Raw genomic sequence first — 22010 nt, 5'->3', positions numbered from 1 at the left:
GAGTACCTGTCACTGCCTATTACTGTCACATTCCCCCCGATCCCTCCATAAAGAGTACCTGTCACTGCCTATTACTGTCACATTCCCCCCGATCCCTCCATAAAGAGTACCTGTCACTCCTATTACTGTCACATTCCCCCCGATCCCTCCATAAAGAGTACCTGTCACTCCTATTACTGTCACATTCCCCCCGATCCCTCCATAAAGAGTACCTGTCACTGCCTATTACTGTCACATTCCTCCCCGATCCCTCCATAAAGAGTACCTGTCACTGCTATTACTGTCACATTCCCCCTGATCCCTCCATAAAGAGTACCTGTCACTGCTATTACTGTCACATTCCCCCTGATCCCTCCATAAAGAGTACCTGTCACTGCCTATTACTGTCACATTCCAGTTTTAAAAAATACAAAGTATTCAAAATCTCAGATTTTGGCGTGCAGAGTAGGGATTTGAGGTCTTTCAGACCCCAGATCCCTCCATAAAGAGTACCTGTCACTCCTATTACTGTCACATTCCCCCTGATCCCTCCATAAAGAGTACCTGTCACTGCCTATTACTGTCACATTCCTCCCCGATCCCTCCATAAAGAGTACCTGTCACTGCCTATTACTGTCACATTCCTCCCCGATCCCTCCATAAAGAGTACCTGTCACTCCTATTACTGTCACATTCCCCCTGATCCCTCCATAAAGAGTACCTGTCACTGCCTATTACTGTCACATTCCTCCCCGATCCCTCCATAAAGAGTACCTGTCACTGCCTATTACTGTCACATTCCCCCCAATCCCTCCATAAAGAGTACCTGTCACTCCTATTACTGTCACATTCCCCCTGATCCCTCCATAAAGAGTACCTGTCACTGCCTATTACTGTCACATTCCTCCCCGATCCCTCCATAAAGAGTACCTGTCACTGCCTATTACTGTCACATTCCCCCCAATCCCTCCATAAAGAGTACCTGTCACTGCCTATTACTGTCACATTCCAGTTTTAAAAAATACAAAGTATTCAAAATCTCAGATTTTGGCGTGCAGAGTAGGGATTTGAGGTCTTTCAGACCCCAGATCCCTCCATAAAGAGTACCTGTCACTCCTATTACTGTCACATTCCCCCTGATCCCTCCATAAAGAGTACCTGTCACTGCCTATTACTGTCACATTCCTCCCCGATCCCTCCATAAAGAGTACCTGTCACTGCCTATTACTGTCACATTCCTCCCCGATCCCTCCATAAAGAGTACCTGTCACTCCTATTACTGTCACATTCCCCCTGATCCCTCCATAAAGAGTACCTGTCACTGCCTATTACTGTCACATTCCTCCCCGATCCCTCCATAAAGAGTACCTGTCACTGCCTATTACTGTCACATTCCCCCCAATCCCTCCATAAAGAGTACCTGTCACTCCTATTACTGTCACATTCCCCCTGATCCCTCCATAAAGAGTACCTGTCACTGCCTATTACTGTCACATTCCCCCTGATCCCTCCATAAAGAGTACCTGTCACTGCCTATTACTGTCACATTCCTCCCCGATCCCTCCATAAAGAGTACCTGTCACTGCCTATTACTGTCACATTCCCCCCAATCCCTCCATAAAGAGTACCTGTCACTCCTATTACTGTCACATTCCCCCCGATCCCTCCATAAAGAGTACCTGTCACTGCCTATTACTGTCACATTCCCCCCAATCCCTCCATAAAGAGTACCTGTCACTGCCTATTACTGTCACATTCCAGTTTTAAAAAATACAAAGTATTCAAAATCTCAGATTTTGGCGTGCAGAGTAGGGATTTGAGGTCTTTCAGACCCCAGATCCCTCCATAAAGAGTACCTGTCACTCCTATTACTGTCACATTCCCCCTGATCCCTCCATAAAGAGTACCTGTCACTGCTATTACTGTCACATTCCCCCCGATCCCTCCATAAAGAGTACCTGTCACTCCTATTACTGTCACATTCCCCCCCCGATCCCTCCATAAAGAGTACCTGTCACTGCTATTACTGTCACATTCCCCCCGATCCCTACATAAAGAGTACCTGTCACTGCTATTACTGTCACATTCCCCCCGATCCCTACATAAAGAGTACCTGTCACTGCTATTACTGTCTCATTCCCCCCGATCCCTACATAAAGAGTACCTGTCACTGCTATTACTGTCACATCCCCCCCCCCTCCATAAAGAGTACCTGTCACTCCTATTACTGTCACATTCCCCCCGATCCCTCCATAAAGAGTACCTGTCACTGCCTATTACTGTCACATTCCCCCCCCTCTATAAAGAGTACCTGTCACTCCTATTACTGTCACATTCCCCCCGATCCCTCCATAAAGAGTACCTGCCACTGCCTATTACTGTCACATCCCTCCCGATCCCTCCATAAAGAGTACCTGTTACTGCTATTACTGTCACATTCCCCCTGATCCCTCCATAAAGAGTACCTGTCACTCCTATTACTGTCACATTCCCCCCGATCCCTCCATAAAGAGTACCTGTCACTCCTATTACTGTCACATTCCCCCCGATCCCTCCATAAAGAGTACCTGTCACTCCTATTACTGTCACATTCCCCCCGATCCCTCCATAAAGAGTACCTGTCACTCCTATTACTGTCACATCCCCCCCCCCCCCGATCCCTCCATAAAGAGTACCTGTCACTGCCTATTACTGTCACATTCCCCCCGATCCCTCCATAAAGAGTACCTGTCACTGCTATTACTGTCACATTCCTCCCGATCCCTCCATAAAGAGTACCTGTCACTGCCTATTACTGTCACATTCCCCCCGATCCCTCCATAAAGAGTACCTGTCACTGCCTATTACTGTCACATTCCCCCCGATCCCTCCATAAAGAGTACCTGTCACTCCTATTACTGTCACATTCCCCCCGATCCCTCCATAAAGAGTACCTGTCACTCCTATTACTGTCACATTCCCCCCGATCCCTCCATAAAGAGTACCTGTCACTGCCTATTACTGTCACATCCCTCCCGATCCCTCCATAAAGAGTACCTGCCACTGCCTATTACTGTCACATCCCTCCCGATCCCTCCATAAAGAGTACCTGTCACTCCTATTACTGTCACATTCCCCCCGATCCCTCCATAAAGAGTACCTGTCACTCCTATTACTGTCACATTCCCCCCGATCCCTCCATAAAGAGTACCTGTCACTCCTATTACTGTCACATTCCTCCCGATCCCTCCATAAAGAGTACCTGTCACTGCTATTACTGTCACATTCCCCCCGATCCCTCCATAAAGAGTACCTGTCACTGCTATTACTGTCACATTCCCCCCGATCCCTCCATAAAGAGTACCGGTCACTGCCTATTACTGTCACATCCCCCCCCCCCCTCCATAAAGAGTACCTGTCACTGCCTATTACTGTCACATTCCCCCCGATCCCTCCATAAAGAGTACCGGTCACTGCCTATTACTGTCACATCCCCCCCCCCCCTCCATAAAGAGTACCTGTCACTGCCTATTACTGTCACATCCCCCCCCCCCCTCCATAAAGAGTACCTGTCACTGCCTATTACTGTCACATTTCTCCCCGATCCCTCCATAAAGAGTACCTGTCACTGCCTATTACTGTCACATTCCCCCCGATCCCTCCATAAAGAGTACCTGTCACTGCTATTACTGTCACATCCCCCCCCCCGATTCCTCCATAAAGAGTACCTGTCACTCCTATTACTGTCACATTCCCCCCGATCCCTCCATAAAGAGTACCTGTCACTGCCTATTACTGTCACATTCCCCCGATCCCTCCATAAAGAGTACCTGTCACTGCTATTACTGTCACATCCCCCCCCCCGATTCCTCCATAAAGAGTACCTGTCACTCCTATTACTGTCACATTCCCCCCGATCCCTCCATAAAGAGTACCTGTCACTCCTATTACTGTCACATTCCTCCCGATCCCTCCATAAAGAGTACCTGTCACTGCCTATTACTGTCACATTCCCCCGATCCCTCCATAAAGAGTACCTGTCACTGCCTATTACTGTCACATTCCCCCGATCCCTCCATAAAGAGTACCTGTCACTACTATTACTGTCACATTCCCCCCGATCCCTCCATAAAGAGTACCTGTCACTGCCTATTACTGTCACATTCCCCCCGATCCCTCCATAAAGAGTACATGTCACTCCTATTACTGTCACATTCCCCCCGATCCCTCCATAAAGAGTACCTGTCACTCCTATTACTGTCACATTCCCCCGATCCCTCCATAAAGAGTACCTGTCACTCCTATTACTGTCACATTCCCCCCGATCCCTCCATAAAGAGTACCTGTCACTGCTATTACTGTCACATCCCCCCCCCCGATTCCTCCATAAAAAGTACCTGTCACTCCTATTACTGTCACATTCCCCCCGATCCCTCCATAAAGAGTACCTGTCACTCCTATTACTGTCACATTCCTCCCGATCCCTCCATAAAGAGTACCTGTCACTGCCTATTACTGTCACATTCCCCCGATCCCTCCATAAAGAGTACCTGTCACTGCCTATTACTGTCACATTCCCCCGATCCCTCCATAAAGAGTACCTGTCACTACTATTACTGTCACAGGGGATGTTTACATTCCTTGCAATAGCAATAGGTGATCAGGGAAACATCTTTTTAAGGAAAGTGTAATAAGAAAATAAAAAAATGTAAAGCGCCCCATCCCTCCGTGCTCGCACGCTAAAGAAAACACATACATAAGTCTCGCCCGCAAATGTAAACGGTGTTCAAACCACACATGTGAGCTATCGCCGCGATCGTCAGAGTGATAGCAATAATTCTAGCACAAGAACTCCTCTGTAACACTGAACTGGTAACCGTTAAATAATATTAAAGCGTCGCCTATGAAGATTTTTAAGTATTGTAGTTTGTCGCCATTCCACGAGTGTGCGCAATTTTAAAGTGTGACATGTTAGGTGTCTTTTTACTTGGTGTAACATTATCTTCCACTTTATACAAAAAAATTGGGCTAACTTTATTGCTTCGTTTTTTTTTTTTTTTTCAAATTCATTAAAGTGAATTTTTTCCCATAAAATTGCGTTTTAAAGACTGCTGCACAAATCCAGAATACATTTTATTCTCTAGGGTCTCTGCCAAAACGTAAAGTGCCCCATCCCTCCATGCTCGCATTCCAAAGATGTAAAGAGTGTTTACAGCAGGTGGTGCTGTGCTGCAGGAGGAAAGGGCACGGAAATCAGTGACAGCTGAGCTGAGCGTGTGTGAGGAGTGTCAGCTGAGTGTGTGAGTGAGTGGCAAACTGTGACCCCTGTGACAGAGAGAGACTGGAGGAGAGGGTACCGGGAGTGGAGGCGGCAGCATCAGGAGAGACTGACAACCTTACCCCACTGAGCTGACTGTCTGACAGAGGAGCCAAGGAGGGACCAAGAAGTAACAGAGGACGGTGAGTGTATCCACATACTGGAGTGTATGTGAGAAGCAGAGCAGGGAGAGAGAGGAAACTGACAAGCCCTGCAGAGACAGTACAGGGGAGACACAACTGATAGAGAACAGACTGTGACAGGTTGACAGAGGATAGTGAGGACTTTGGGTGAGGAGGGTGTAGTAACTGAGTAACTTTTTGTATTATCATTTATATTGGTCAGGCAATGTACGGACACCTTTGCTGCCATTGTGCGATGTGCTGGGGGTTCAGTGTGACCCTGTGCCTTTAAGAAGGGGTGAGCTCCCTCCAGTCACCTGTCCCCCATCTATCCATTAGAATACATGTGCTCCCATTGTGGAGACTCTTTAACCTCCCTGGCAGTCTGATTATGTCAGGATTTCTGTGCTAAAAGCGGTAAATTGTTTTGCATGGAAATCTGTTGTTTTAGATTTTAAAACTCACCTTCCCCTGCGATCACCCGCCGTCCTCCCCCGATGTCCCCCCCCACCATCCTTCTGCTGTCCTCCCCCCGTCCTCCCCCGCTGTCCTCCCCCACCATCCTCCCGCCATCCCCCTGCCATTCTCCAGCCATCCTCCCGCCATCCTCCCGCCGTCCTCCCGACATCCTCACTCCGTCCTCCCGACATCCTCCCCCACCGTCCTCCCGCTGTGTGCTCAGCCGATGCCGGCACCTGCCTTACGTTCCCTCCCCTATGAGCGCTGCGATGGTCGTTCTCTATTTTCCAGGCACAAAGCACTTGAAAAGCACAGGCAGGGCACTGGAAAAGTCACCAGGTGAAATCCTGTGGTGAAATGGGATGATACAGTGTAATCCCATCACAGCTTTCTATCATCTCATTTGCTGTATTCACATTTTTAAAATTGCCGCCAGTTCCACCTCCCTGCGTCGCAACGCTGGCAGGGAAGGGAACCAAAAGACAAGTGATGGCATCTGCCGAGCACACAGCGGGGAGACAGTGTGAGGACTGCGGGAGGGTGGTGGGGGATCGCAGGGAAGGTGAGTATTATTCTGGGGTAATCGCTGAGTATTGTGGGTATCTGAGTACTGCTAAGTATTGTGAGTGACTGAGTACTGCTGAGTACTATGAGTGTCTGAGTATTGTGGGTAACTGAGTACTACTGTGTATTGCGAGTGACTGAATACAGGCATACCCCACTTTTAAGTACACAATGGGACCAGAGCATGTATGTAAAACGAAAATGTACTTCAAGTGAAGCAATACCTTTTTTCACTTCTCAATGCATGTAAATAATCTAGCTCCATAGGAAATCTTGGTCAGCTTGACATGGCATTGCTCCCAAACTATGTGATTAGGACACCAAGCTTGGGGAGCATGTTAAGGGGATCCAGGACTATGACATAGTAGATTACCTAGGCAAGCTGGCTGGCCACAAACAGGATATTTTGTAGTCCTGGGTCCCCTCTCGGTGCTCCTTAAGTTTGGTATCCCTGTCACTTATGGTTTGGGAGCAGTGCCATGTCAAGCAGACCAAGATTTCCTATAGACACCAATGTTTAAAACCAGGAGTAGTGTCATGCCAAGCTGAACAAGCTGTGTCCTTACGCGCGAGTGTATGTAAAGTGAGTGTACTTAAAGCGGGGTATGCCTGTACTGCTGTGTATTGCGAGTGACTGAGTACTGCTGAGTATTGCGAGTGACTGAGTACTGCTGTGTATTGCGAGTGACTGAGTACTGCTGAGTATTGCGATTGACTACTGCGGGATAACTGAGTGCTGCGGAATACCTTAGCAACTGTGTGTACCTTGCGACTGGGAATAACCGCGTGTCTGGGAGTACCTTAGCGACTGGGTGTACCTTGCGACTGGGAGTAACTGGGAGTACCTCGCGACTGAGACTAGCTTGCGACTGGGAGTAACAGTGCGACTGGGTGTTCCTTGCGACTTCGAGTAACTGTGCGACTGGGTGTACCTTGCGACTAGGAGTAACTGTATGACTGGGTGTACCTTGAGACTGGGAGTACCTTGCGACTGAGTACCTTAGCGACTGGGAGTAACCTTAGTGACTGGGAGTGACCTTAGCGGCTGGGAGTGAGCTTAGCGACTGGGAATAACTTGTGACATTGGGACTGGGAGAACCTTAGCGACTCAGGAGTACCTTAGCGACTTGGGAGCACCTTAGTGACTTATTAATACCTTAGCGACTGGTGAGTACCTTAGCAACCGGGAGTACCTTAGCGACTGGATGTACCCTAGGTGTAGTACCTGCGGAGATTGAGGTAGTGTAGGTAATGAATAGCAGGTCATTATCCTAATTATCCCCATAGAATAGTGGGTAATAATGTCCGACGGGATTGGGGATGCCACTCAGTGCACTTCTTGCTGCATGTATGCGTTCCTTGATGAACCAATCAAGGGCAAATACTGCTGTGCAAGATGTGAGCGACTTGTTACTCTGGAAGCTCAGATCCTGGATCTAAAAAACAAGGTGACAACACTGCGTAGCATCAACAACCTGAAAAGGAGCTTGGACATTACCCATCAGGTGCTGGCAAGGGCCAGCATAGAGGAGGGTGGAGACGTGGAGATGCAGGTACTGGAAGTAGGCAGTTGGGTGACAGTTAGAAGGTGGGGAAGAGGAAAGAGCGCTAGGGAGGCCAGTCCTGAGTTAGTACACCCCAAAAAATATGCCGAGTTGCATGATGATGGGGATATCAGCTCAGGTGCGGCAGTGCTGGAGCAGGCGCCCTCCACCAGCTGCCGGGGGAGCGACGGCTCAGGGAAGAAGGGAGGCTGGGACTCAGGAAAGGTTAGACAGGTTGTGGTAGTGGGGGACTCAATTATCAAGAGGACAGAGAGGGCAATCTGTCAAAACGATCGTGGTAGCCAAACAGTATGTTGTTTACCGGGCGCTCGAGTTCGGCACATCACAGATCGGGTGGACTGATTATTAGGTGGGGGTGGGGAGGACCCAGCGGTCATGGTGCATGAAGGGCACCAATGACCAAAGAGAGGAAGGTGGAGGATCATAAAAATGATTTCAGGGACTTAGGGAATAGATTGAGTATTAGGACCTCCAAGGTGGTTTTCTCTGAAATACTGCCTGTACCTCGAGCAGTGGCGGCTGGTGCGTTGGGGGCGCAGGGGCGCCGCCCTCCCTATCCATGCTTCCGGCCCCCTAATCTGCATGCAGGGCGCCGGACGCATGGAGCTCAATGGGGTTTTTTTTTATCACCTGATTAGAGCCAGAGGCTCTAATAGGCTTCAGAAAAGAGTGGACCCGGGGCGCAAAGCAGTGCTCCCCGAGCCCACCCATTGTGTGACAATAGCGAATAAAAATTCGCTATTGTCACATGGATCCTTCTCCTGGCCAATCAGGAAGCGGGTCTGAGAACTGCTTCCTGATTGGCCAAAAGGCAAAGACCATGCCATTGGCCGAGAGGAGGCGGCGGGAGGATTCGAGGAGACGCGGGGGACTGAGGAGAAGCCGCCGCTGCAGGTAAGTGCCCGCTGGTCTGTCTGCATTGAAGGGGGCACGGCACGGCACGCTGGTCTGTCTGTATTAAAGGGGGCATGGCATGCTGGTCTGTCTGCATTGAAGTGGGCACGGCATGCTGGTCTGTCTGCATTGAAGGGGGCATGGCATGCTGGTCTGTGTATATTGAAGGGGGCACGGCACAGCACGCTGGTCTGTCTGCATTGAAGGGGACACGGCACGCTGGTCTGTCTGCATTGAAAGGGGGCACGCTGGTTTGTTTGCATTGAAAGGGGGCACACTGGTCTGTCTGCATTGTGAAGGGGGCACGCTGGTCTCTTTGCATTGCAAGGGGGCATGCTGGTCTGTCTGCATTGAAAGGGGGCACGCTGGTCACTCTGCATTGAAAGGGGGCACACTGGTCTGTCTGCATTGAAAGGGGGCACGCTGGTCTGTCTGCATTGAAAGGGGGCACGCTGGTCTGTCTGCATTGAAAGGGGGCACGGGTCACTCTGTATTAAAAGGGGGCACGCTGGTTTGTCTGCATTGAAAGGGGGCACGCTGGTCAGTCTGCATTGTAAGGGGGCACGCTGGTCTGTCTGCATTGGAAGGGGGCACGCTGGTCTGTCTGCATTGGAAGGGGGCACGCTGGTCTGTCTTCATTGAAAGGGGGCATGCTGGTCTGTCTGCATTGAAGGGGGCATGGCACGCTGGTCTGTCTGCATTAGAAGGGGGCACGCTGGTCTGTCTGCATTGGAAGGGGGCACCCAGATCTGTCTGTATTGAAAGGGGGCACGCTGGTCTGTCTACATTGAAGGGGGCATGGCACGCTGGTCTGTCTGCATTAAAAGGGGGCACGCTGGTCTGTCTGCATTGAAAGGGGGGCACGCTGGTCTGTCTGCATTGAAAGGGGGCACACTGGTCTGTCTGCATTGAAAGGGGGCACGCTGGTCTGTCTGCATTGAAAGGAGACACGCAGGTCACTCTGCATTGGAAGGGGAAACGCTGGTCTGTCTGCATTGAAAGGGGACACGCTGGTCACTCTGCATTGGAAGGGGAAACGCTGGTCTGTCTGCATTGAAGGGGGCAAGCTGGTCACTCTGCATTGAAAGGGGGCACCCTGGTCTCTCTGCATTGAAAGGGGGCACGCTGGTCTCTCTGCATTGAAAGGGGCATGGCATGCTGGTCACTCTGCATTGAAAGGGGCACGGCACGCTGGTCACTCTGCATTGAAAGGGGCACGGCACGCTGGTCACTCTGCATTGAAAGGGGCACGGCACGCTGGTCACTCTGCATTGAAAGGGGCACGGCACGCTGGTCACTCTGCATTGAAAGGGGGCACGATGGTCACTCTGCATTGAAAGGGTGCACGATGGTCACTCTGCATTGAAGGGGGCACACTATACCTTAATTACTGAAGGCCCCTTTAACACTTTTGTGACCTCAAAGTCAATTTTTACAGCGCTTTTTGCCGCAAAGCAATGCCTATTACATTTCTCTGTTTGCGCCCCCCAAAAATTTGGAGCACCAGCCGCCACTGAGTTTGAGCCACACCAGAGAGGCAGAAGGAGATTAGGGAATTGAACAAGTGGCTGAGGAACTGGTGTAGGAAGGAGGGGTTCGGGTTCCTGGAGAACTGGGCTGAATTCTCAGTTGGCTACCGGCTCTTTAGTAAGGACGGTACTGCACCATAATGGGGATGATACAGCTCTATTGGGGAGAAAGATGACCACAAAGGTAGAGGGGGCTTAACACTAGGTGTTGGGGGGGAGGGCTCTGAGGTAGAGTCAGTTAGTTGGGAGCAAAGGACAGAAGGTATTATTAGGGTCAACAGCGACAGTAGAACCGTAGCAACAACCACAGGGGGTCTGTGCGGACAAACCTCAGACCAAACAGGAATAAACTTAAGTATAATTCTCTATCCAATTCTACAAAACTAAGATGGGTATATGCACATGCCAGGAGCCTAGCTAATAAAATGGATGAGTTGGAACTGTTAATACATGAGGAGGACATAGACCTTGTGGGAATAAAAGAAACTTGGTTCGACCCCTCACACGACTGGCTGGCCAATATCCAAGGGTACTCCGTGTATCGGAAGGACAGGGAATAAAAAGAGGGGGAGGGGTATGTCTCTATGTTAAAAAAAAATGTAAGGGTGGTAGAGAGGAGTGACATTATGGAAGGGATGAGTACGGGGTTAGAATACGTGTGGGTAGAACTCCATAGAGAAGAAGTAAAGGGGAAAGTAATAGTGGTAGTATGTTATAGGCCGCCCAACCAAAGGTGGGAGGTTGAGCTGTAACTTCTATCACTGTTGGGTAACGCGGCAAAGCTGAGGCCAGTCATCATATTGGGGGACTTCAATTATCCCGACATTGACTGGGAAGAGGGGACTTCACACTCACTAAACTCTTCATGAATATCTTACAGGACAACTACATGTCTCAGTTGGTGGATTCTCCTACTAGAAAGAATGCAGTGCTAGATCTATTAATTACTAATGACCCAGATCTAATCTCAGAAGCAGGTGTCCAGGAACACTGACCACGGAGGAAAAATGGGAATGTTTTAGGAACATATTGAACAAAAGCATCTCACAGTGCATTCCTATGGGAAATAAATTTAGAAGAGCCAAGGCCAAACCAGGGTGGCTAAACCGTAATGTATAAAAAACATATTAGGTAAATAGAAATTGACTTTAAGAGATATAAATTGGAGGGGACTTTATCGACTTTCCACCAATACAAGGAATCAAATAAGAAATGTAAATACGAAATCAAGAAGGCTAAAATCGATTTTGAGAGACATATAGCAGAGGAAAGTAAAAGGAACCCTAAGAAATTCTTTAAATATATCAATAGGAAAAAAACAAGGTCAGAACATGTTGCACACATAATTAACAATGGGAGAATGGTTACAGAAGACACAGAGAAGGCAACTGTGCTAAATGCTTTCTTCTCCTCAGTCTTTACACAGGAAAAGGAGGGGTACACTTACCATGACTGTATGGTTAGCAGTACTTCACATGACTTGCCGCTATGGCTAACAGAGGGTGAAATCATGAAAAGGCTTGATAATATTAACACAAATAAATCACCAGGACCGGATGGCATGCATCCGAGAGTACTCAAAGAACTCAGTAAGGTTATATCTACGTAATACCAATATTCAAAACAGGGCAGAGGCATATCCCGGGCAATTATAGACTGGTCAGCCTAACGTCAATAGTATGTAAATTACTGGAAGGGATAAGGGACTATATCCAAGAATTTGCTAAAGTCAACAGTATCATCAGCAGTAATCAACACGGGTTTACAAAAGGACGATCTTGTCAGACCAATCTGTTAACATTCTACGAAGAGGTGAGCTGTGAGCTAGATAGGGGGAGACCTGTGAATGTGCCTGGTGTACTTGGATTTTGCTAAGGCATTCGATACAGTCCCCAACATTAATTTACAAAATAAGGTCAGCAGGCTTAGACCACAAGGTTTGCCCTTGGATAGAAAACTGAGATAAGTTAAAGGGGCGTGTCCAAAGTGTGGTAATAAATGCCGCATACTCAGACTGGTCTGGAGTGATAAGTGGGGTCCCCCAAGGCTCAGTCCTGGGGCAAATTTTGTTCAATTTATTCAAAAATAGCATTGAGGACGGGATCAGTAGCTCAATCTCAGTTTTTGCGGATGACACAAAATTAAGCAGGGCAATAACTTCACATCGTGATGCAGAAATCTTACAGAATGACCTGAACAAAATAACAGAGTGGGCAACTACATGGCAAATGAGATTTAATGTGGAGAAGTGTAAGGTATTGCACTTAGGGACTAAAAACAAATGCAAAATACACTCTAGGGGGGGGGGGGACCTCTGAGGTAATCAAGAATGGAGAAAGATCTGGGAGCCTTAGTAGAAGATAGACAAAGCAATAGCATGCAATGTCAAGCTGCAGCTGCCAAAGCCGGCATAATATTTGCATGCATAAGGAAGGGGATGTATTCCAGAGATAAATCTATAATCCTACCACTTTATAAAACTCTGGTCACACCCGGAGTACTCTGTCCAGTTCTGGTCGCCAATCCTCAGAAAGGATGTGCTGGAACTGGAAAGAGTCCAAAAATGGGCAACTAAACTAATTAGGGGATTGGAGGACCTAAATTATGAGGAGCTATTATGAGAAGCGCTCAATTTATTCTCCCTAGAGAAAAGACGCCTGAGGGGGGACATGGTGATCTCAGAATAGAAAAAAAACTATTCAGTTGCAAGGAATGTAAGAGGACACGAGGCCATACAATGCGACTAGAGGAGAAGCAATTTAACCTCAGGCTATGCAAATGGTGTTTTACAGTAAAGGCAATAAGACTGTGGAACTCTCTTCCACAAATGGTGGTAACTGCGGGGAGTATGGCTACTTTTAAAAGACTCTTGGACATACATCTCCAAGATCAAAACATTCAGGGGTATGGGTAATTAATACGTCCACACACACCTACACAGATTGAACCTGATGGACTATTGTCTTTATTCAACCTCAACTACTATGTAACTATGTGAGGTATCACCGAGAGCAATAATTCTAGCCTCAGACCTCCTCTGTAACTCTAAACTGGTATTCGTTAAAATTGTTTAAAGCGTCGCCTATGGAGATTTTTAGGTACTGTAGTTTGTCGCCATTCCACGAGTACGCGCAATTTTAAAGCACGTTAGGTATCTATTTACTTTGCATAACATCATCTCTTACATTGCATACATACACATAAAAAATTTGGGCTAACTTTATTGTTTAGTTTTTTCAAATTCATTGAAATGTATTTTTTCCAAAATAATTGCGTTTGAAAGACCACTGCGCAAATACAGTGTGACATTAAATATTGCAACAACCGCCATTTTATTCTCTGGGGTCTCTGCTAAAATATATATATATATATATATATATTTATATATATATGTAATGCAAAAAAACACTTGTGCCAATCTATAATGAAAAAAGGGGTGAACAAGAGCTGCTGCTGCTGCTTAGAGGTCCCTAAGGAGAACAGATATTGAAAATCTCCTGTAGCTATAAGCTCACATGGATCAACATCTTCTGGTGAGTTTGAATTACTTCCTGTAACGTAAATGTCAGATATAGGGTAGCTTTGCGGTAGCGAAATATGAAATATGAAGTGATCTGTAGAAATAGTGAATTGCAGATGTAGTGTCATTTTGGAGTTAATTAATGTAGTATCAGTCACACACACACATGTCCTGTTATTAGCATCTAAAAAGACAGGGGCCATTCTGTAAGATAGAGTTGACACCTACATTCCAATGAAGTCTCCCATACCAGTAAACAAGAAAATTGTCACTTCCGGGAGCATCAAAGAGAACTGCCAGTCATTTTGGCTGTGGAAATCAGCAGGGGGCGGTGGAAGGCCCCCCAACCGTCTACAAGTATGGATTGATACCATCAGATCAAAGGAATGTATTTTATCTCTCATAAAAGTTAAAATTTAGTGGCAGAGAGATGAAAATAATTCCTTCTTGTGGCTCACGTGTGGGGCTACGAGTACATGTAAATCTGTGTCTGTGGCATGGGTGGGGTCCTGGAGAATTGCACAAAACCGTTGTATGGCACCTGATTGCGACAGGCAAGCAGTGTTTGGTACTGTTGCGATCAGACCGATGCACTGGTGTCAGAACTCCTATCCCTGGCCCAGCGGTCAGCGCCATTCTGGGCCAATTCAACTCTGGTCAGTTTAGAACATCGTGTGGGCTGAGCAGGGGACAACCCTCTGGGGTTGATTGGCCAAGGGCTCAAGTCCAGCCCACATTCATATTCCAATAAATTGGGAACCCTGAGATTGGTTCAGCATTCTTCCTTGAAGCCAGTTCTGAACTGGGGAGTTCCTGCACGATTTCCGGTATGCTTCTGCCAACGGGATAAGCTTCGTTAAAGTTAATTTCTGTTTTATTCCTTTTTATTTTTATAGCAAATTGCCAATTGTGTGTCTTTTTATCTTTTGTGTATTTTTTGTAACTGCTTTTGCTTTGTATATATTTTTTATGCACTGCCCACTTTTGGGATATTAAATTATAAAATTAATAAGTGACTTCTGTGTACTAAGCTAGGACTCAAACCTCTAGAGAGATTTTTTGCATTCCAGTGCCTAAATTGCTTGATCTACGCTACATGCCAATCTGTATGCAATTGCACTGTGTGTTGGCAGAATGCAGATTTGTAAACCAGATGGAGATCTGCGTGTGTGTGGTGTCCCAGCAGACCAGTTTGCGGAAAAACTGTTGGGTGGTGGCAGGCTATCGTTTGTGGTGTGTGGGTGTGGGGACAGTGGGAAGAGTGATTAAAACAGGGGTTCTAGCTTGTAGGATAGCTGGAGGAATCCTAGTAGTGTGTGGTAATTGCTAGACTGCTCCCCAACCCTTAGAGTGCAGCAGATTGTATGTAAGATTTGTATCTGCCTGTGTGTGGTCAGCCAGCTGGATTGGAGTGGAGTCTCCCTCTAGTGGTGACTAAAGGCAGTGCAAGCTGTGAAAGTGTTGCAGCCAATCTTATTACTTAGTAGGAATTTTCTTTATTCCTTTACTCCTTTATACTCTCCCAGTCACGATTCACCACGTCTCGGTTAGCTAGTCGTCGTGGCTAGTCGCCGTGGGCGTGGTCGAATCGTGACACTTCCCCATCTCTTTTTCTCAGACATCCTGTATGTACATTTTAATGCCTACACGTTGATGTTTGTCTCAGTCTCATGCCATGTTACTTTAGTTTTTATCAGGGATTGAAAACAAAGACTCAACAAACACATTGTCATTACCTGCAGGTGAGCGTCTATACTGAGAAGACATGAAGTTCCTCCTAATTTTGCTTTTGCTCATCCCCGGCATAACTGCTTCATATGGCCACAAATCTGAAGAGTCCCATGAATGTGGAAAGAAAGCCCAAGTCCTAAAAGAGGCAGTAAAAGGAAATACTAAATTTGCCTTCAATTTCTTCAAGCAACTGACTTCCACGTCTTCTGAGGGCAAGGATTCCCCACCCAAAAATGTTGTTTTCTCACCTTTCAGTATTTCTTCTGCTTTTTCCATTCTGTTGTTGGGCGCCCAATCAAAGACCCACCAGGAAATCTTGGAAGGTTTGAGCCTGAACAACACGAATAGCACGGAAAGTGAGGTCCATCAGGCGTATTCCACTCTTCTCCAACTGCTGAATGAACCAAAAAGCAGATGTCAAGTGAACATCGGCAATGCCCTTTTTGTACAGCAGACACTGACCTTGCTGAAGAACTTTGAAGATGATTTGAAAAATCTTTACCATGCTGAAATTAGGAAGACCAATTTCAATGACCTACAAGAGGCTAAAAAAGAAGTAAATGATTATGTGAAGAAAAAAACTGAAGGCAAAATTAAGGAACTTGTCGAAGATTTTCCTCCAAAAACTAAGTTAGCCCTGGTCAACTTTGTTCTTTTTAAGGGTAAGTCATTGGAATCTGGAGTAAATAATTACATTTAGGTTGCTACCAAGGTTGTCAGCTTTGCCGGTTCTCCCCTGCTAGATAGAAAAACCCATTCCCTTATTTAACCACTTCCCGACCACCCGCTGCCTTTTTACTGCGACAGGGTGGCTCCTCTGCGCAAACCAACGTAGATCTACATCGGTCACGCGTGGGAAGCTAGGGCCCCCTCACTTGGCAGCGGGGAGGCCGATGCGCGGGTCAAGTGCCTCCGATTGCCGCCTGAAACCCACGATCGTTCCCCGATGAGAGAGAAGGACGGTCGGCTGTAAACACAGCCGACCGTCTTTCTCCCTGGGATGATCATAGAGCCCATGTGATCCTGCTATATAGGATCACAGGTCTCTATGGTCATTCCACAAGCCACGCCCCCCACAGTTAGAATTGCTCTCCTAGGCTCACATTTAACCCCTTGATCACCCACAGGGATAACCCCTTCCCTGCCATTGTCATTATTACAGTAACAGTGCATATTTTTAGCATTTTTTTTGAGAATGTCATATAGCAGAATGTGAAAAATATTCAGAATCAGAATTGTCGCTCTTTTTTTGTTTATAGCGCAAAAAAAAAGAAAATCGCACAGGTGATCAAATACCACCAAAAGAAAGCTCTATTTATGGGGGAAAAAGGGACATCAATTTTATTTGGGTACAGCGTTGCACAACCGCACAATTTTCCTTTAAAATAATGCAGTGCCGAATTGCAAAATAGGGCCTGGTCATTAAAGGGGCTAATCCTTCCGGTCCAGAAGGGGTTAAGGGAGATAAGGAGGGAGGAGATGTTCTGTAGTCCATGAATGTTGAACTGGACAAGGCAGAAAACACTGCTTGGGATAGAGTAGATTAATGGTGCTACAACCTTGAGATAAAAATGGTTGACACTTGTGTGTTCAAATTTGTGTCAATGCTATGTTAATTGCATCCCTGTCAGGATATATGGATGATAGGTAGGCAGCTTCCCTGCACCAAAGGATTTCCTTAATCACCTCAGGTGTCAGGATCCATGTCTGAACCTGTGACCTCTACTGTCTGGTAATGTCTCTTCTTGCTGAGCCACTGGGTAATTCCCTACCTGATCTCTTAAGACAACCTTGCCCTGTATCTCGTTTGTCTTGAATCTTTAACCCCCTTGCTCCTCCCATGAACTTCCTATTTAAACCATGCCCTTGCACTTCCTGTTTGCCAGATTATTGAGCTCTCTCTCTCAGCTAATATCCTGCACTTGTCTCTCCTTCTGCCATCCGTATCTTCGCTACAACTTATTGCAGACCTTTGGCATGTTCCTCGACTATGCTCCTGCTTGATCCCAAGTTGCAACCAGTTGTTACCAACCTTTGGCTTGCTTGCTGAATCAGGCCATTTTTTGCGATATGACACTGCGTTACTTTAACTGACAATTGCGCAGTCGTGCGACGCTGTACCCAAATAAAATTGATGTCCTTTTTTTCCCACAAATAAAACTTTCTTCTGGTGGTATTTGACCACCTCTGCGGTTTTTATTTTTTGCACTATAAACAAAAAAAGAGCGACAATTCTGAAAAATATATATATATATATATATATATATATATATATATATATATATATTTACTTTCTGCTATAAAACACAACCAATAAAAATAATTAAAAAATCTAATTTTTTCATCATTTTAGGCCAATTTGTATTCTGCTACATATTTTTGGTAAAAAAAAATCCCAATAAGTGTATATTGATTGGTATGCACAAATGTTATCACATCTACAAACTAGGGGATAGATTTATGACATTTTAATTTTTTAAATTTTTATTTTACTAGTAATGGCGGCAATCCAGTGAGTTTTAGCGGGACTGCGACATTTTGGCCGACAGATCGGACACCTAACTGACACTTTTGAAGGGACCAGTGATATTATTACAGTAATCAGTGCTAAAAATTGCACTGTTACTTACTAATGACACTGGCAGGGAAGGGGTTAACACCAGGGGCGATCAAAGGGTTAAGTGTGCTCCTAGGGAGTGTTTTCTAACTGTGTGGGGGAGGGACTCACTAGATGAACATAGAGATCGGTGTTCCTAAATAGCAGGAACACAGGATCCCTGTGTATATCTTTGACAAAATGGTGGTCTGCCTTGTTTACATAGGCAGACCGCCGTACTGTCTCTTTGGGGAGTGATCGCCAGCAGCCAGCGGATATCGCATCCGCTGGACCCACTGATTGGCTCCCCCTCTGGCCAATCAGTGCACGCACGGCCCCAGCGGCACGCACTTGCACTCACTGTCTATTACACAAAACGACATACAGGTACGCCGTTTCGCGTAATAGAGCCGACCTGCCGCTGTAAAAGTGCTGCAGCTGGTCGGCAAGAAATTAAGGAGACAAAACATGGGAAATGTGCGTGTATTGTTGGGATATATTGCATTTGTTTTTTTCGAGACATTCGCTTTCATGCCAGCGAGCATGTTTTATATTTGGCATCAAATCGAATAATTGTGTGAGATTTTTTATCCATTAACCAGAGATCTTATTGGGTTTAAAACTCATGTTTTATGTTATTAGGAGAATGGCAGCAAATTTTTAATGCAGCTCTTACAACAACCGGGAAGTTCAATGTGGATAAGAACACAATGGTGGATGTTCCAATGATGCATCGCACAGGACAGTACAACACTTACCGTGACACAGAGCTTCCTTGTACAGTGGTGGAGCTTCCATACAAGGATAACGCATCCATGATTATCGCCATGGCTGAGCCGGGCAAGATCCATGAAGTAGAGCAAGGATTGTCTGCTGAGACCATACAACGATGGAGGACATCATGGAGTGAATGGTAAGAAAACCCTAAACCTAGTTTACCTGTATATTCAAATGTAAAATCATTAATATATTATTGCATTACATGTATCTACTTTGTATATCCTGACAGGCCATTTGCCAGCTGAAAGTGGAAAGGGACATTGCTGTGGTTGTGTCTTCCCCAAAAAAAGGATGGGATCACGTATATACTCATTTTAGTTTACAGGAGAAAGAAAGCCCAAGACAGGGGCCAGCAGTGCTGTGATGCTGACTAGTAGCCACAATGGTAGGCAGTAGGCAGGACAAGGGCAGGCAGGAGGTGGGAAAAGGGCAGACAAGAAGAAGGTCAGAGGGAGGCAGGAGGTGGAATAAGGACAGGCAGGAGAGATGCATGTAGAAGGTTGAACAATGGCAGGCAGGAGGCATGACATAGGCTGGCATAAGGTTTGGACAAGGGCAGGTAGGAGGCAGGTCAAAGGCAGGCAGCAGGTATGACATAGAAGGCTGGACAAGGTCAGAGAGGAAGGAGAACAAAACCAGGAAGGAAGGGGAAAAAAGCATACAGGAGAAAGAAGAAAGGCAGGCAGAAGGTTGAACAAGGACAAGCAGGAGGAAGGACAAAGGTAGGCAGAAGGTTGTAAAGGGCAGGCATGAGGTAGGACAAAGATAGGCAGGAGGTGGGCGAAGGGCAGGCAGGAAGCAGGACACAGACAGGCCGAAGGTTGAAAAAGGGCAGGCAGGAAGCAGAATAAAGGCAGGCAAGAGGTTGAACAAGGGCAGGCAGCAGGCATGACATAGGCAGGCAGAATGTGGGACAATGGAAGGCGGGAGGCAGGACAAAGGCAGGCAGAAGATTAAACAAGGCCAGGCAGGATATGACACAAGCATTGAGAAGGTAGAACAAAGGGGAGGTAGGAAGCAGGACAAATGCCGGCAGGTAGAAAGGCAAGGGCAAAGTTCAAACTGCCGGTTCTGAAGTGTTCTCAATGCTCCAGTGCTCTGCCATGAAACCAAAATGATTAAGATTTATAGTTTATAGCACAGATTCTTTTAGCTAAGCTGCCCACTGGCATGACTTACAGTTTTGATGCTATTAGATCCTTATGACACTCAGGTAACTGGCACTGTCAGAAAGAGAGGCCGGAAATGACAGCCCTGGTTTTTTTTTTTTCCAAAACAATTTATTAAGAAAAGGGTAAAGAGCATTACATGAAATGAACGCCATACAGAAACAAGAGGTACATAATACTCTCAAAAATAGCATATTTCAATATAAAGTGAACAGTGCAAAATAATACACAACAGTATATAAACAGTATGAGAGGAGAGAAACTCCTCAACAAGTGTAGGCATCCGTTGGTCCATAGGGACAGAGGGCGGCATAGGAATCAGTACATGGAGACAAAATAACCTCAGGCCGTCCAAGGCAGGGTGTAGCAAGGGACACAGGCAGGACACGGAAAGGCACGACGGGCAAGGCCTAAAGGGGCAAGTGTCCCATGGGGAAGGGACCAAGCACAACGTCCTCCCCCCAACACGGGGTCCGGCGACCGTCCCCATGAGGGGGGGAGGGGGTGATAGGAGGGGTAGAGCTACGATGCACATCTTAAGAAGGCGTTCAGAAAAGGCGTGGGGAGTGCTCGCCAGTCGGCTTAACCAACCAGCAGAGAGCACAGAGGAGGAGGGAAGGCGACTCATGATGGGGAGTGGAGGGGAAGGGAGGGGAAGGGAGGGGAAGGGAGGGGGGAAGGGGATAAGGGAGAGGGGGGGGAAGAGAAAAAAAAAAAAAGGGGGGGGGGCCTACACACATACACTCAACGCATACATACCACAACACCAAGGTGGGGGGGGGGGGGAAGAGAAGAGTAGTCCTGGGTAGGTCAAGTAAAATCAAAAAAGGTCGCTGGAAGAAAGGGCAAGTAGAGAATAGTTGTTCATTCAACAGCAGAGCATGGAAAACTCTGGGGTGCTGACAAAGTGAAGCCAGCAAGCCCATTTCTTATGGTATTTAGCGGGGGTGTCATGGGCAACATGGATGAGTTCTTCCATCTCTACTATAGCAGACACCCTGCGGAGCCATTGTTTGACTGTCGGAGGCAGCGGCGAGTTCCACAACACCGGGATGCATTGTCTGGCTGCGTTGAGCATGTGGATCACTAACGACTTTGTGTAAGAAGCGTGCGAGGCAGGGGTATGATGTAAAAGGAATTGAGCTGGTGTGAATTCCAGGGCATAGGTGGTGACCTGTGTGGTTATCCTGTGTACTTCTCGCCAGAAGGAAGACAACTTCGGGCAAGACCAGAAAATGTGAAGAAGGGATCCAGTATCAGAAGAGCACCTCCAACAAGTGGGGGGGACAGAAGGGAAGAATTTGTGTAGAAGCACCGGGGTTCGATACCACCTAGATACAATTTTGTATCCATTTTCTTGGGTAGACACATTCCGGGAGCACTTGTGATTTTTAAGAAAGATTTGTTCCCAGTCTTCCTCAGAAAGCGAACAGGACAATTCCTTCTCCCAGGCGGCGCACCGTTTACGCACGGCCTGACCAGATTGCGAGAAGAGAAGGGAATGGGTAATCGATACCAGTTTGCGAAGGGGGCCCTCTTGTTGGCAGAGGTCATCAAACGGGGACGGGGAGTCCGTACAAGGAAACCTGCGGGTGAAGGATGAAACAAAGTGGCTTAGGAGTAGAAAAGCCAAAGGCAGGATAGGAGGACACTTGGCTTTCCGGGCAATAGAGGCGACGGGGTAGAGCTGCTTGCCGTCGCTGACATGGTGGATACGCAGATGAGCAGCCGGCCAATGATCCGTAAGGTAAGTGCTAGTCATACCCGGGGGGAAATCGGGGTTCAATCGTATAGGGGTCATAGGGC

At 47.0% G+C, this 22010-nt stretch overlaps 2 protein-coding genes across 2 annotated transcripts in view; both read left to right on the top strand.

Moving 5' to 3' along the window:
- LOC309569514 (serine protease inhibitor A6-like) overlaps nucleotides 1-22010 on the top strand; it is a 109963-nt gene that overhangs the window by 73058 nt on the left and 14895 nt on the right. The window contains exon 3 of the mRNA XM_082275380.1: nucleotides 18898-19168. Coding sequence (XP_082131506.1) covers nucleotides 18898-19168 — 271 coding nt within the window. The remainder of the gene's footprint in view (nucleotides 1-18897; nucleotides 19169-22010) is intronic.
- LOC309569876 (serine protease inhibitor A6-like) lies at nucleotides 15665-16359 on the top strand (the record flags this gene model as incomplete). The annotated part of the gene is made up of 1 exon (XM_082275867.1): nucleotides 15665-16359. Exon 1 carries the CDS (start codon nucleotides 15694-15696, stop codon nucleotides 16357-16359), a length of 666 nt encoding a protein of 221 aa, XP_082131993.1. The 5' UTR covers nucleotides 15665-15693.

This window comes from Pelophylax lessonae, assembly GCF_965119305.1.
Source record: "Pelophylax lessonae genome assembly, chromosome: 13".
NCBI classification, from domain to species: domain Eukaryota; kingdom Metazoa; phylum Chordata; class Amphibia; order Anura; family Ranidae; genus Pelophylax; species Pelophylax lessonae.
The sequence above is the reverse complement of the archived record's forward strand: the minus strand, read 5'-3'. Positions and strand labels throughout refer to the sequence as shown.